At 41.0% G+C, this 17,113-nt stretch overlaps 1 protein-coding gene across 1 annotated transcript; it reads left to right on the top strand.

The window, feature by feature from the left end:
• Nucleotides 1–10: 10 nt before the first annotated feature.
• On the top strand, nucleotides 11–9,080 carry NDUFA5 (NADH:ubiquinone oxidoreductase subunit A5). Its single transcript, XM_038406793.2, has 5 exons — nucleotides 11–253; nucleotides 1,188–1,232; nucleotides 3,310–3,426; nucleotides 3,955–4,020; nucleotides 8,708–9,080. The coding sequence occupies exons 1-5, from the start codon at nucleotides 26–28 to the stop codon at nucleotides 8,807–8,809; spliced, it is 558 nt and encodes a 185-aa protein (XP_038262721.1). The 5' UTR covers nucleotides 11–25; the 3' UTR covers nucleotides 8,810–9,080.
• The last annotated feature ends 8,033 nt before the right edge of the window (nucleotides 9,081–17,113 follow it).

The raw sequence follows: 17,113 nt of genomic DNA, 5'->3' as shown, positions 1-17,113 counted from the left end.
GGCCCGCCTCACGCAGAAACGGCGCATGCGATTACCTGGCCGCATACGCACGCGCACTCCGGCACCGAACTCCCACAGCTTCGCTCTCAGGCCCGGCCTCCTAGGCGCATGCGGCCTTCAGCTTCTGCCGGCTTGTCCTCTAACCAACAGCCCAAAGATATTACGAGGCGCATGCGCGGTTTTGGTCCGTCCCGGGCGGTGGGGGTCAGTGCTGTACTGCTTGGCCGCAGCCATGGCCGGGGCGCTGAAGAAGGTGAGGGCCGGGGTCGTGGGCTTCTCCTTCAGCGCCACGCCCGGGTCCCTGAGGACTCCCCTCGCGTAGGGCTGGGCGCGTGGCCGGTCCCCGGGGGCTGCTGCTGCGGGGCGGCTTCTCCCCGCCGCAGTCTAGGGGGCTGCTCGCTTCGGGTCACCCACGGGCTGCGCCCGTCTCCCGCGCGGCGGTGCCTGCCTGGGGAAGGGCAGGCCTGGCGGCCGGCGGGGGCTGATGGCGGTGGGCCTGGTAATACTCTTCCCCGCTCCGCTTCAGATTGCAGCCAAGGATCCCCGGGACGCGCCGAGCAGGCAGCGCTGGCAAGGGCCCTTCGCAGGGACAGCCCCCGACGCTGACAGCTGCGCGGGGGCTGGCTGCTCGTTTTGCTTTGGGAGCAAAACAGAGAAATAGCCGGTCTGACAGCCGGGAAAGAAAGCGTTAATTCTACACACGGCTTAAGGCGAGCTTGCCCCCCTCTTCTCTGCGTGTTTGTAGTGCACCCATCGCTGTGCTGGCCAGGTCTGCGCTACAGATCTGGCCTTGATCGGGATAATTATGTTGCTCAGGGATGTGGATTTTGAGTGACATAGTTATACTGACCTAATCCCTTGTGTAGACAGCGCTTTGTTGGCAGGAGAGCGTCTCCCATCGACATCGCTACCACCTCTTGGGGAGGTGGATTAAGTATGCGGATGGGAGAAGCGCAGCTGCCGTGCTGTAAGTGAAGACAAGCCCTAAGCAAAGGGAGAGGGAGGATCTTGGCCCCCACCTCTCAGGATATACGTGGTTTATTTATTTATTTATTTAACCCTTAACTCCAAATTTTGTCATTCCCACGATGTACTTCAGTTCAGCTGAAGTTATGAGTCAATAGTGTGTATTACAAAAAGACTTGAAATAAATGCTTTGACTTACTAAATGTGTTCTGTTTGTGCAGACCACTGGGCTCGTGGGACTAGCTGTAGCTGAGACGCCTCACGAGGTATGTTTCAAGTATATTTTTAATATCTGGTTGAAACGGACTGAAAAATCAGAGTATTCACTTGTTTTGCTTGACTTACGTGTATATTTTAAGTATCTTATGATCCTATAGGGAGAACAGTTATTTGAAATCCAAAATTTGACCAGCTCCAAAACTTTCAGTTTGATGGAGAATATTGGCTATGGTCTGGAAAGATTTATTTTAAAAATAAAAAAGGCAGATCTTTTTCAGATGTTTTTTGTTCTATAAATATAAAAATTTAATTTGGTAGTTGCTTTTTATAAACAATTTCCAAAATCACTTCCAGTAAGGCCTTTTTCTGAGCAAACATGAAGTAGTAATATTTTTCTTTGTAGAGCCCTAAAATGGTGAAAAGAACTGTGTAACTTACCAGATGGAGTGCAACTATTTAGGTTTGGGGGTTTGTAAATATAATTTTATTCCACATACACAGATTTTCCCAGATCAAATAATAGATTCTGCAGCCCGATACTAATATTGCTGTAATATTTAATACCTGATCTACAGGGCAGGAGCGGTGTCTAGATTGTAAACTCTTTGGAGCAGGGACCCACATTTTGTTAGGTTTGTATAGTGTCTACTGCAGTGGGGCCTTGGCTCAAGACTATAACTCTAGGCATTACTGTAATACAAAGAATAAATCTCTTGATAATTCTCACTGGCACTCCTAAGGAAGTAGCTTACTAGTTCATCTAGGACAGAGGCCCCCACTGTGAGGGATGTGCCCCCCTGGCAGGGTGCTGAGGCCCAGGCCAGCTCCCATGAGGGGGTTGGGGAGAGAGCAACACTTAGCTCCGCTCCTGGCTGCCAGCTCTGCTCCTGGCCCTGCCCCGGATCTCCAGCCTGCCCCCGTGCCCTCGGCCTCCTCCAGCTGTGGCCTCAGCCTTGGTCCCTTTACCCCTGTCTGTGTTTCTCTCCCCCCCCTCCCCAGCGCGAATCAGCAGCTCCGCTCCTGGCTGTGGGGGGGGGAAGGGCAGGCAGGGGTAAGAGGGGGCACAAGGTAAAAGTTTGGGGGCCACTGATATGACATAAGATTTTTCCATTACCGAATTTGAAAGGACTCTTTGATTGTTTAATATCACAGCAATCCCATATCTTTCTCTGAAATGCTGAAATTTTCAGACTACACAATAATCCCACTAGGGAGAGATCATGCCAGTGCCACTGCTAGTGTTGCTTGGAATATAAAACTAACAGGAGTATAAAACTAACTCTTACAGATAAAGAGCCATATCTACAGGGCTGTCTTACAACTTTTATGAGAGTAAATTTATTTCAGATTCTAATTTATAACAATTTGAGTCATAAACTCATCAGGGCTGCAATTAACCCCTTGGTCTTAACACACTATTTTCCTTCTCTTCTCCTGCTGTTGTCTGTATAATTCTGCTTCTGCTCCTTGCCCGTACCTTCAGTTTCCCACTCCTATTTCTTCCACTCAGAAATTATCCTATTGGTTCCACTATCCACCTTTTCTACTACAGCCCAATCTCATCTGTTTCCCAACTGCTGTGAATTTTCCTAGCCCGTGAAGTTTCTTAAAAACATGCTGAGGGTGTTTATCCAAATTCACAGACTTTTCTACTGATGAATGTAAATAAAACCATCCTAATGTCGGCACTGGTAACAGGTGCCCTTTTTAGTGGGTTCTGACGGGGAGGAGTGGCTATATCTTTGGTTTTGATGATTTGCTTTTTCTTTCTTTAAGGCTTTGTGCCGATTAACATCTCTGAGATAGATTAAAGGCCAAATCTTGAGAACAAATTAAAACATTCACAGCACAGTTCATGAAGAAAGTAATCAAGAAGATTAGCAAGGTAGTTTTATACTCTACAGTTGAGTCCAAACTGGAACCCTGAATTGAAACACATCCTGGCCCAAATCCAGGTCAGAATCCTGCACTCGGACCCAGCTACTTTAAGATTGGTATAGCCAGTGTGAATTGGAATGCTGTAGTTCTCTATATTTTACTTTGTGGGCTCGTAGATTATTTAAATATTTCTGTTAACAGTCATTTACTATTTACACTCTTCTACCTGTCTTCCAATCATTTCAGCACCTGAGGATACTGTATACAAAAATTCTCACTGCTCTGCAGGACATCCCCAAAGATGCAGCATATAGGAAATACACTGAACAGATTGTAAATGAGCGGTTTAACATGGTAAAAACAGTAAGTATAGCACTATTTATAAATATTTTATATGCAAACTTTGTACAGTAAAGACTATAGTATTCTCAAAATCTCAGTTAACTTCTATATGTTCTTTGAAGATAATCTGTTTCAGAGAGATGATCAAGGTGACATACTGTTTCTGATTACATAAACTACTACTCTTTCGTGTATTTAACTAGAAAATAGCAATGGTGTCTCATCACTGTTTTCTGCTAAAATAGAAATAGAAAGTAGTTATCTGAAGATTTGCAGAATAGCAGACTTCCAGGTATTTTATTTTATTTTTTATTTACACTCACTCAGTCTTTTACCAAATGCACTATTTTAGCTCTTGCCGTTCAACATTTTTTTTTTTGCATGTATTCCTGTAGTGTAAAATAGGTCACCTTGAAGCTAACTCATTTGAGGGTTACATTTAGGAAGAATTGGACACTGTGTGATCTATTTTAAGTTACGTCTTTAAGTTCTGCACTTGATATTTTAAAATAAAACTAAACATTTATTTTATTTTACCTGAATTCACAGGAACCTAATGTGGAAAAACTAGAAGACAAAATGAAAAGTGGTCAGATAGAAGAAGTGATAATACAGGTAAAGTTGGATATTGTTGCCTTTCAGCAAAGGCATTTTTAAACAGCTAAATATGAGTGCTTTCTTTGCTCTTCTGTGAAAAGAGAAATGACAAGCATTAACAGTATATTAAATATATAATAGCAGCATGCCTTTTCTAAACAGACATTATTTTCATCACAGAAGGAGGTGAATGTGCTCTGCCTGATCCATATGTGCATGGAAGTAAAAAGTGCTTTTAGCTATTTAAGATTCAATCCATGTACTGTATTAGCCCTTGTAACTGTGAGGATGGTCTCCACAAGGAGACTACATATAACTAACCACTGAAGGAAGCCACCAAAGGAAGTAATAGATTCTCCATCTTTTGATGTTTTCAAATCAAGGCTGGATGCCTTTCTGGGAAATAGTCTTTAGCCAAACACAAACTATTGAGCACAGTTTGGGGATAACTGGGTGAATTAATGGGCTGTGTTATGCAGGAGGTCGGACTAGATCAGGGATTTAGCAGCCTTTGGCACACGGCCTGTCGGGGCGTTTTGTTTACCTGCAGCATCTGCAGGTTTGGCCGATCGCAGCTCCCACTGGCTGCGGTTTGCCGCTCCAGGCCGATGGGGGCTACGGGAAGCAGCATGGGCCGAGGTATGTGCTGGCTGCCACTTCCCGCAGCCCCCATTGGCCTGGAGCGATGACCCGAAGCCAGTGGCAGCTGCAATCGGCTGAACCTGCAGATGCTGCAGGTAAACAAACCATCCTGGCCCGCCAGCAGCTTTCCCTGATGGGCCGCGTGCCCAAGGTTGCCAATCCCTGGACTAGATGATTTAGTGGTCCTTCTAGCCTTAAATGCTCTGAATAAAAATGACACTTTCTACCAGCCTTTGGTTCAAGCAAGGTCAAGAAAACTAAAAGAAGAAACTTTTTTTTCTTCAAGATATGGCAAAATCAGATCCTAATATTTAACATCAGATATTAAGTACTGAATAGTAAAGATGACTGATTTTTACCCTAAGGCAGAAATGATGCAACTAAAAGGAAAAACTAGTAAACTTCCCTGATCCCGTTAACATACTATTCCTCCATGAACTCTTTCAGTTACTTTCTCTAATAATGATCCTTTGCACTGCAACTTATTTGACAAACCTTACATTAGTGAAAGTCAGTGTCCTTTATCTTATGGGAAGTATGCGCTAATGGTTGAATTTTGCTCTCAGATTTGCAGACAGAACTCCTACTGATTGGAGTTGTGTGTACTTAAGACTAAATATTGCTTTCAAGTGTGGGAAATCCTGCTATAGAATAGCAGTTTCTGAGATCAAAATTGCTGACAGCTTGTGTTATATGGGAACTGAAAAGTACATTGATTTCAAACATAAATGTGACTAGAAACTATATATTTTTAAAAAATTAACTAGTTGCAGGGTTGTGCTGAATGTCTAAACAGCAAATGAGAAGACTGTTTAGCAACAGTGTACTGTAAAACTCTCCTCATCTCCTGGTCCTTTGAAGCTGCAGATAACCAGTTCTTGCTTAATGACATTATGGCATATGTTGTTTGGGAGGTTTTGAGTCAAGAAAGATATGAGGTTCTTGAATTGTGGAACACAGTTATACAATTACTTTTTGTCCCTAAGTGTTATCCTCTTGATGGCATATATTTTTTAATAAGTGTGCAATACAGTAATAAAAGATAAGTGCTTAATTAACCCCCCGCAACCCCATTTATGCAGTTAGATTGGCTCTGTTTTCCAGCAGGATTCTATGGTGGTTGTGACATCATCAGCGTAGTACATGCCAGGAGTAGTTTCCAACCTTAGCGAGTTGAAGTTTCTCAACTGTGGAGGGCCTACCTACTTTTTCTATTCTCACATGTCTTTTTATCTAGTCTAACTTTAATGCTCTGTATATTTTTGAGGATTTTCATCCCCTTGCACTAACTTTCTTTGCCACTTCCCTTCAGTCTGTTTCCTACTTCTTTCTTCCTTTATTCTTGTGGGGTTTTTTTTTTCTTCCCTCCCCTCTTCATATTTCTTCTATCTACTCCTGGGGGAATTCTGCACGCAAATTATACATATTTTGTCAAAATAACATTATATAATCAGGACAGTTTCAAGTATTTTGGTAATTTATTTCAAAATACCTGTCAGCAACTGCTTGTAAGAATACAGACACACAAAAATTCCCCCAGGAGTACAGAGTTAAAGAAAATCCTGTTTCTCTGCCCCCCTTCCCCAATCTCTTAGAGCCCAGCAGGGGGCCAGAGACCCGCACCCCCGATCCCCCAGAGCCCAGCTATGGCACTCCCCCCAGCCCAGACACTCGTGTCCCCTCCTTCCCCAGAGCCCTGCTGTGGGGTGCCCCCTCAGCTCAGAAATCCCCATCCCCCAGAGCCCACCTGCAGAGCCCCCTCCCGCCCAGACACTCGTACACATCACGCAGAGCGCCGCTGTGGGCCCCCCTAGCCCAGACACCCGCATCCTCTCCCCTCAAGAGCCCAGCTGTGGGGGCCCCCAGCCTAGACACCTGCCCTCCCCCACAGAGCCCAGCTGCAGCCCAGACACCCGCACACCCCAACCCCCAGAGCCCAGGAAGCCAGAGGGAAAAACAGCCTGATGCTGAGTCCTGGGCTAGTGTGGAGTTTCCTGCATGCCACCTCCTTCTTTCAGGGCCACCTCCTTCTTTCCCCACCCCAGCAGTATCTTCTACTTGCAGCAGTTCTGCAACCCATTTCTGTGGCGGAGAAAAAGGAAATTCAACACTCTCAATGTACAAATTCTGCATGCACAGGTGGCTCAGAATTCCCCCAGGAGTATCTGTCCTACCCACATACGAACCCTAAGAGGGATCCATGCTTGGCTTAGAGGAACAATGTTAGTGCTCAAGTACTCCTGTGGGCCAAAGAGGAGAACAACAACTTTTCCTGCTTGTTATGTTCTCCGACTGCATGACCATGAGGAGGAGGGAGGGAAGACAGGAAGGTGGGTGGTTTAAAAAGAGGTGTTGGTCATTCTTTGCTCTTCAGTTAGGAAGCACTTTTGCAGTGGGGTTGGGAGTATGGAATCTTTGTGGACTCCCTCTCTTATGGGTGCCAGTCAGACAGGAAAGGTGACAGAGCAGCCCTTGGAGCCTGGAGTTTCTCTGTGAATTGTTTTCCCCCACAGATGTGGGTTGAGTTGCTCTGGTGGTTACATGGAGCTAAGACCATTTCTGCCCTTGGAATGGTCTTGAACTCCTTTTAAGCGACCTGACCCACAGTCTGGGAAACAATTTGCTGCAATGTCACTTGGAGTGGGTGTTGAGTAGTCTGACCTTGGGTTGCCAGGGTAAAGGAATGTTTGTAATGAATGAACTTACTCATGCTATTTGGGGTTATATAATATAATTCTACAATTTGTTTTAATTTAGCTGTAAATCGGCCTTAATTCAGCATCTGATTAATCTTATTTTACAATGGATTGTAAATTCTTCAAGGCAGAGGAATCTTTTTGTTACGTTTGTATAGCAACTACTTTGGAGCCCCATAGGAATTACTGCAATACAAATAAGAATTTACATTTTCTGCTTGCCTTTAAGAGCAGTTGGGTTGCTGCTATTCTGTTTTTATTCAGTTTTTTCTCACTTGTGCAACTAATCAAATTATTAATCTGAAAACTTCTAGCTATGTAAAGTAGAGGTTCTGTCCCAAATAGAGAACTCTTGTACAAACATACTGCTCATGACATAACAATAGCTATAGGTAGAGCCCTACAAAATTCACCATGAAAAATGCATCACAGACCATGAAGTCTGGTCTTTCCCTGTGAAATCTGGTCTTTGTGTGCTTTTTTCTTCTACTATACAGATTTCACGGGGAGACCAGCATTTCTCAAACTGGGGTCCTGACCCAAAAAGGGGTTGTGGGGGGGGAGAGTCACAAGATTATTTTGGGGGAGTTGCAGTATTGCCACCCTTACTTCTACACTGCCTTCAGAGCTGGGCAGCCAGAGGGCAGTGGCTGTTGGCCGGGCACCCAGCTCTGAAGACAGTGCCCCGCCAGTAGCAGTGCAGTAGTAAGGGTGGCAATACTATCCTTACTTCTGCACTGCTAGTGGCAGCGGCTCTGCCTTCAGAGCTGGGCTCCCGGCCAGCAGGCGCTGCTCTCTGGCCACCTAGCCCTGAAGGCAGAGCCGCCACCAGCAACAGTGCTGTAGTAAGGGTAGCAGTACCGCAATCCCTCTACTATAACCTTGAGACTCCCCCCCCCCCCCATTCCTTTTTTTGGTCAGGACCCCTAGAATTTCAACACCGTGAAATCAGATTTAAATTTAAAATAATGAAATTTACAATTTTTAAAATCCTATAACTGTGAAATTGACCAAAATGGACCATGAATTTGGTATGGCCTTAGCTATAGGGTAGGTAGAAATGCAAATTTCTGCATTTTCTTAATTTACCTGCAGTGCCATTCTACTTACTCCTGTAAATTTGAACTCTATCATAATTACAGTGAGCTTCATTGACTGTTCAGATATGAGAATAGAATTTATGGCTTTGCTTTGTGATCTATTGGCCCAATATTGAATTGTTTGCAAAGCATTCTAGATTGAACTTTGGTATTCGAACAGCTTGTAAATTCATAAAATATGTTCTCCAATTATAGATTAGTCAGACTTGGATCAATATCTGAGAATATAATTAAAATTAAAAATCTCTTGTATATTTTTATTGACAGGCTGAAAATGAGCTCTCTCTGGCAAGAAAAATGGTACAGTGGAAACCATGGGAGCCTTTAGTTGAAGAACCTCCTACTGACCAATGGCGATGGCCAATATAATAGTTAGCTTTATGTCTGTAACTATTTGAGAATCAAAAAAACACTTAATTAAATATTAGTATCACGTTACTGAAACTTGTTTGTCTTTAAATTAAAGAAAATAGCTTTTGTATATGATTTGTTTTGCCTCAATATCTATTTACATTTAGCAGGATGTAAAGGTCCAGTCTGACTTTCTTGCAAAAATGCTATACTAAAACTTTGTTAAGCTATTGGGCAATCTGATTATTTTCTTTCCTAGTTCGCTGATTAAAAATATATTTAAATAGAACCAGAAACTTTCTTCTGTGTAATTACCCTTCTTTTCTTGTCTGATCCACTTCTTGACATTTTATCACCATGGAAGCAATTTTCATGCCTCAGACACTGGATTGTGGCTACACTGCACTGGCTAAGGCAAGAAAAGGAAGGGGTGAACTGGATTTTACATAAATGCTTTATGATCAGCCGTGGTGAGATAAAACTATGTGTCCGTTTGATACTTTTGATTAAGTTGGTAATTTGTAAAGTTTTGGAAGTCACTCTGGGGAAAAAGCAAATAATAAAAAACAAATCTGCAACCAAAATTTTAATACTAATGGAGGCAAAAAGTACTAAACTTAAAGTTCCACTACCCTTCCACACATGTGAATTTTGTTTGATAGTGTGCTGGTAAATTTTAAGGATTTAGAGATTTGGAGAATCACTGGGGATAATCCTAGAGTATACAAATGCATCTATAACAGCTAATGCTGTGTTGATTGTGAACTGGCATATAGCCTTCAGATACAAGACCTTGACATTCATGAGTTTGGGCCGGATTGTTTTTCCTTTTGTCTTAAATGGGAATAGAGTAAGGCCATTTGTGAAGAAAAGATTTCAATGTGCGTAATAAACCTGTAGAGCTCAACATTGAAAAAGCCTGGTATAACAGTTAGAAATCACAGGGATCAAAGCTGAGGCTATTTTTATTTATTCTATTTTATTCAGTACCATGATCCAAGTAATGCTTTCAAGTTTGCACATGACATATAGCCTCTGAGGAACAGTATGTGAGCTAACAATGCAGTTTTATACAGAAGAACTCACAGTGAGCATTAAAGATTTAGATTAATAGACTGCCAGTACAATCATATGTAAAACAGATAGTTTCGGAGAGGCTATTTCCTTGACTAAACACTGTTGTATTTAGGGACTTGGATAATGTTGCAGGAGAACTCTAATCTGCAGTTCATTGTGCAGCTACCATGAAATTAGCAAGCAGGATGCACTGTGCAATTAAGTACATAAAGGATTGTTCTTACTGCTACATGAACATTGGTGAATACTTACTTGAAATCTGTGCCCAGTTCTGATCCACAGGCTTTCTAAAATGTGAATGTTGAAGGGATAGGAGTGGCATACAGGAAAACCAGGGGACCATTTGAAACTTTTCAGATTTTGGATAACAGTTCTTCACATAAGCAAAGACTACAAATAAGATCCCAAGACATTGGGTAGTTATGTGGAACATATTTCACCTTAATGGTATATACTAAGGCAGCTGACCTCTTGCGGGGGATAATTAACAAGCCCAAAGAAAAAGTCAGTGATAGAGGCATTTTCAGTGTGGCTTAGGATATGGTGAAGCTAGAACTCTGTACACAGTATGCATGTTTCACTTGCTAAGACCACTTGATTAAACTGTTCTTCCCAAATGCACCACTCCCCACCCTTGTTTTACAAAGGCTATTTGTTTTATTCCCATTTTAAAAAAATACATAAACTGAGAAGTTTTAGCACTGCTGTTTAGAAAAGTATTATTACAAAGGGTTGGAATCCCTGCTATGAAAATTGATTACGTATAAATGCTATTAGACTGGAAAGCTAAAGTAATGGATTGTCTACATGGCTAGCTTGTGCACTGTATTATTTTCAATATAAGTATTTTCAGGTGAGGAGTAGCCAACTGCATATGTGAAATATTTCATGTACTATTTTAAGCAAATTGTCAGATTATACCAGTAAACTGACATTGACTGCTTTGAGTTGATACTCCTACAAAAATAAGAGCTCCAGAATGTTGAGGATTCCAGGAGGCTGTGGCTGATGAAGTAACGGTTCATTTGGTGTTGCCCAATACTTTTTACATGCATTTTGAACCTGAGATGTAAAACATCTTTTCCATACAAAATTTCAACAACTTTTAAATGAAAATCATACAATATAAGAGTCTAAGTCTGATTATCTTTTTGTGACTAAAGAATAGCTATTCACCCTTTAGGCAGGATTTGATTTGAATCAAACCTGTGTAAATATACCGAAGTGTTTTGACCTATAAACCTGTGGGGAAACAAAGAAAGAAAAATGGGGCTTCAGCTACTGAGTGGTATTTTCAGTGACAAAACTGTACAACTGTTCCATACTGTAACTGGATTTGATATTTAAGAGGTAAATGTAAATATATATTTGGGATATTCAGAATGTATTAATGGTTGGATATGGACTTGACTTTTAGGAGTTTAATATCATGCATCATTCATAATGGCAGACTTTTCCTTATGAGTTTTCACGTTGGATTTAACCTATGCTTTTTTTTGTAATGAGGAACTAATGATATCCAAATACCTAATATACAGGCAAGAGCAAGCTTAAAGTTATATACGTTAGGATACTGGAGAAATGGTAAGAAGAAGATGGTTGGGGAGAGTATACTGGCAAAGAAACTAACTAGACTTGTAGTAGTATCATCCCACTATGTTTTGCTTGTATATTTTTAAACATTTGACATATCTGTTTAGAGTGCATATTCCTAGGGGTGGGGAAAGTATTCTTACTTTCCCAGCACCAAGTATGTGTTTGGGAAACTACTGTAATACACAACAAAATATATATTTTATTAATGTACTAAATTTGTAGAATTTCTAAATATTTCTAATATTATATTTATACTGAATTGAATGGAAAGAGAGCTGTTACAGTAGCTGACCAATTGATGTTTTCAGGACAAAATTGCTAGTTTATATTTTGTAAGTATCTGAATGTTTACATTTTGAGTAATGAAGTTCTAAAATATTCATTTTAAAAGATTATCGCCAAGTTAAAGTATCTTTTAGTTATGTTAATGAGAGGTTTTTAATAGACCCTTCAGATTTTTAATGGATTCCAGAGCTTAGCTGGATTTGTTTATTTGCGGTATTGCTACTGATCCACAATAAGGTTTTGGTTTTTTTTAAATGGTAAGGGCTGGTATCTTCCAAGATGAAGCCACTAGATGGCATTACATATGAGGGCTGCAGTTAGGTAAACAAATGCTATTTTGTCAGATGCCAAATGACTATATGCTGAATGAGGGTGAGCAATGTCAGATAATGAAAGAGGAATTAAAATAAACGGTTTTAGATAATGGGTACTGAGCTGATGTGAGATGAAGCAAGATGAAAATACGCAAATAGGTATGAATTTTCATATTGCATTGAGTAGTTTTCTCGTACACATAAGAAAAAAACACTTTGGTCTTATCACATCTCCAAAGTGCAGTAGCAACTGAAACACAAAAAAAAATCTTGCGCCAACTCTGCTGAAAATAAAAAAGGGATGTCGTAGTTAAGTATACGTTGTAGCCTTCAGAACCATCTTCCAGTCCTTTCTCCATTCTTCACGCACGCAAGGTATGTCTACACTAGGGTTTTTAACTTCAGTGAATTGGAAAATTACCTCAAGGTGGCTAACACATTTTGTAAAGTTAGCTGTGTTAGTCTTAGGACATGACACAAGGCGGGTGAGGTAATATCAGCTTTTGGACCAATTTCTGTTGGTGGAAGAGATGAATTTGAACTTCATAGAGCTTCTGAAGAAGCTTGAAAGCTTGTCTATTCCACGTACAGAAGTTGGTCCAATAAAAGATTACCTCACCCACATTTGTAAAGGTTAATCTGTACAGTCCCTAATTGTTCCAGGTTGCAATAATTTCTAGTTTTTGATTAAAATGGTATACTTTTAAAGTTTTTGAAGTCACTCTGGAACAAACAATTGGGGAGTGTCTAGACTAGCCTGTACAAATGTGTTAAGTTCCTGGAGATAGCTAGTGGTTTTTGTTTTGTTTTTTAAAAATACTTTAGTGAAGACAAACCCTACAATTTGCTAATACAGGTTTTCCTGCTTTCTAAGTTGAGAAACAGTTATGGCTTACTCCTATATTAAACCCTGATAATGAAAACAATTGCAACTGGGTTTCATTATCTCAGGCTCTATCTACGCTATGGCGATTGTGCTAGCTGTATTGTAGACATTAATTCCTTCCATCGGTGCACGTTTTTCATTGGTATAGGAATGCCACCTCCCTGAATGAAGTTAGGTATGTCGACGGAAGCTTTTTTCCATTGAGAACGCTGAGTGCAGATGCAGCTAGGTTGGCATAGTTATATCGGTTGGGTGTGGATTCCCCGCATCCCACACCCTGACTGATGTGGTTATGTTGGTAGACCAAGCCTCAGAAAACAGTAAAAGTAAATCATATGTGCTCTGCATGATCAGATTGCAAATTTAACTGATTTTATGTTATGGAATCATTAAATACCAATTGCTGGTAATAAAGTCGGAACAAGTAATGAATTAGAGCTCTATGATGCATTAGTGTGTGCTATTTTTTTTAAAATAGTGCCCATTTTCATTTCACTCTTTATGTTAGCCAGCAAAAAATGCATCCTTGCAGAAGAGGGAAGTGTAGCAATTTTTTACTTTACACACAAACTCACTAAAATAAATGTGTATATTTGGAATTTAAATCCAAATCACTGCAGCAACCAGCAAAGTACACATACATTTTACAGAAAAGGGTTAATTTGTCAGATTTAATTTATATAAGATGTACAATATTACAAGTAATTCATTCTAAGACAAATGTGCTAGCAGAGCACATTTTAAAGAGACTAATTATTTTGGCACTCTGTTACCACTTGATTGTCCTCTATTAATCATTCTGGAAATACGTGATAAAAGAAAACATGTTACAATTATCTGATGTAGTACAGTATGGCAACTCAGAGCAAATTTTAAAGTTAAGAAACCTCACCTCTTTAAAACACTGAGATTTTCGGATGAAAGTCAATATGTAAATACAAAGTATTGTGTAGGATGAGGCTGAATGCAAGAGTTCAGAGCTTATTAGACCACACAATGTACATATTGCCATGTAACAGCAACTGTGAGTGAGGTCTCCATTGCTATCACCTGATCTGTTCAGGGTAGTTATGCTATGAATGGGACCTAGGTTTTTTTTGTTGTTGGCAGCAGGAGTTCTCCAGACTTTGCCCATTTAAAAAAAGGAGGGGGGGGCATAATTGAGTGCTAATGTATACAAAACATACTGCTAGTTTATTTATATACAAGTGAAAGACTGTTTCCCTGTCCCAAAGCGCTTGCAGCCAAAGCTAAAACATATAAAACACTGTGGGGGAGGTGGAGGAGGAGAAACCGTGGACAAGAGTGGGAGAAGGAAATAAAAGGTTAGTTGACATGTAGACAGTAGGGAGCCAAACAAGATAAGACCGATGGGAACTAAGTTTTTGTAGGGTTTTGAAGGTGAGAACTATGGGACTGAATTTGATGCTGAAGGTGGGAAGAAGCCTATAAAGGAATTCAGAGGCACTAGCTATGGTCCTTGTGGTAGGAAAGTGGATGATTTTTCATAGCTGTGTTTAAGGTTGAGAGGTCAAGGAGAGAGTCACTGGACTAGAGAGAATGAGTTTGCACCCATCCACTGTCAATATCCTGATCTTCTCCAGTCAGGTTTCAGGCCAGGTCTTAGAATGGAGACAGCATGGCAATCTGTTGGGATATTTCCACTGATGAGAAGGCTGATGTAAATCTGTCTATGGTATATGATACCATACGGCTATGGCATACTACCTGCCTCAGCAATGTTATCAGGATTAACAGGAAAGCATCAAAATGGCTCGCTTCATGTTTCTTTCAAGATCCTCCCAGAGTGGTGATAGATCGCTGTTCCTCCACCTCATATGCTCAGCTGTGAATTTTCTCCTCAATGCATTTTAATACTGAGATGAGTTAGTGTGGAAATTGAGTTAATTTGTCATAACAGGAATACCCAGCTTCATCTCATCTTAATTCTAGTACAAATATCACCATTTCAGCACTTGGATGAATGACAGGTGTTCAAAGTTGGGTAAGAAGAAGGAAACATTTCAAAGGGCTAACTATCTCCTTTCATCGTATTGTATCGAAAGTTAGCCCCAGATTATGAAAACACTGCATGGCCTTTGGGGATTTCTAAATGCAGTTGGATGCTTAAATAGCTATAGCTGCAAAAACACACCCTCCTATTGTTTTAATTTTTAAAACATCTGCATGAAATTAGCAAAAAGGCTATACCCTCTCCTGTTGGATTATTTCATGAGCCATGTCCTCTTGATCTCCAGGTTGGATTAGTGCAATTCATTTTTCCTTATTATGAACATGCAGAATTTAAAAACAAACCCTTTACTCTAGAATGCAGCAGCCTGCTCACTAACACTCGCCACTGATAGCACATCAACTCAGTGCTCCAATCACTGTTCCTTTCAGAATAAACAATCAGTTTCAAAGTCTGTCCCATTTTGCAAGGCCCTCCATAAAAAAGTGGCCCTGAGTGTCTCAGAGACTTTCTGTGACTGACCTCTCAGCTTCATTACTCCAGACCTATGAAATTGTCATCCTCAAGGGTAAAATTCAGGATGTTCTCGGAAAGGGCCAAGGCTTTGGAACGCATGGCTGGAGGAAATTAGAATGACCTTTGGAAGGAAGTGTGAAATTCATATCTCAGCTTAGTGTTGCACAACTAATAGTAGCAAGCAAGAATGAATAGAGGCGAAGGTAAGGAGGACAGTGTGAGAGAGGGTAGGAGAGAAGACTAATACATGAGGATGATGGGGGAAAGTAGCCCAGGCTGGCGTGGGGGAAATGGAGAGAAAATTATAGAGCTGAACTATTTTGAAAATGGTTATTCACTCTTAGGGAAGCACTGAGATACTGTTTTAATAACCTAGAGAGATAGATGAGGTGTGAAATGATAAAATGATTTAGTGATGGAAATGGAGAGGAGAAAAATACGATTTGGTGACTCACTTTGAGAAGAAGAGAGAAGACAAAAGTGATAGTGCTTGATCTTATGGGGCAGGAACAATAATGTGGCTGAAAATAACAAACAGGAAAGCAATGATGGAAATAGATTTGGAAGAAATATGACTTCATTTTTCCACTATTGCCTTCAATTTTTCTGACATCTGGGAGAGGACAGAGCTATGAACAGGCAGACATAACTGATCCACCAGAAGCTCAGTGAGGAAAACCTGGTCTGTCATGAAACCACAAGGCTCTAAATTCTTGCACTAGACCTCAATGACTACTCTTTAGAGTAGTGGTTCTCAACTAGGTTCTCAACCTATTTACTATTGTGGGCTGCATCCAATACTACCTGTATGGCCCTGAAGACATCTCATGGGCCGCAGCTGTGTGCTGACTGGACCACAAGTTGAGAACCACTGCTTTAGAGGCAAGTGAATGTTTGCACAGCACTTTGAACATGTAGAATGCTATGGGTAGTAGTAGTAAGACACAGCAGAAAGTCAAATGGGGGTTGTGTTGGTGGTGAAGGTTTGTGATGAATGAGGGGTATCTCCATTCCTTTAAAAAGTACTAATTTAAGGCTTCATACTAATAGATTAAAATAGTCACATTATAACATCAACAAGTCTGTCTTTGCAGTGTAATTTGCATATTGTAGTCAAAATAACCAGAATACTTACTCAGGATATTGTTAGTGACAAGTGGAAGTTCATTAAGGGTCAGTTCTGTATTAGCTGTAAAATGTTTAAACTGCAACACTGCCAACAGGTCAACTGCCACTGCTTTGCGGTACCTGAATACTGTGTGTGACTGTGTGCACATATCTATTAATCTCTTTAATATTCAGGTGTCCTTTAGGGTACATACACTATTTGTGGGCTCATTTCGATAATGCATTTACTTGTGTGACAAAAGTCTGAGCAGGTTCTGTGTATAACCAATGAAAGCTCGCATCTTCTAAAATGTGCATGCACTATTATGGATTTTGCACGCAGGGATGATTGCGGCTCACACAGATGAGGTGCGCGCTTGCATCTGTAATTGTTCTTCAAAGGCAGGCCCGCCCCTTGAATCTAAACGGCGTAACTAACCATGAATGCTCACACAGCGCCCCCCGGCTTACGGTTCAGTGCAGGTGTCCAGCCTTGTATTTAGCGAGAGGCTCGCTGGGCTCCAGGAGCGAGCCCCGCGGTTTTGCAGGCCCGTGTTCTCCCCCTTTGT

The sequence above is a fragment of the Dermochelys coriacea genome, chromosome 1, assembly GCF_009764565.3.
Source record: "Dermochelys coriacea isolate rDerCor1 chromosome 1, rDerCor1.pri.v4, whole genome shotgun sequence".
Classification (NCBI taxonomy): Eukaryota; Metazoa; Chordata; order Testudines; family Dermochelyidae; genus Dermochelys; species Dermochelys coriacea.
This window is presented reverse-complemented; position numbering and strand designations above follow the sequence as displayed.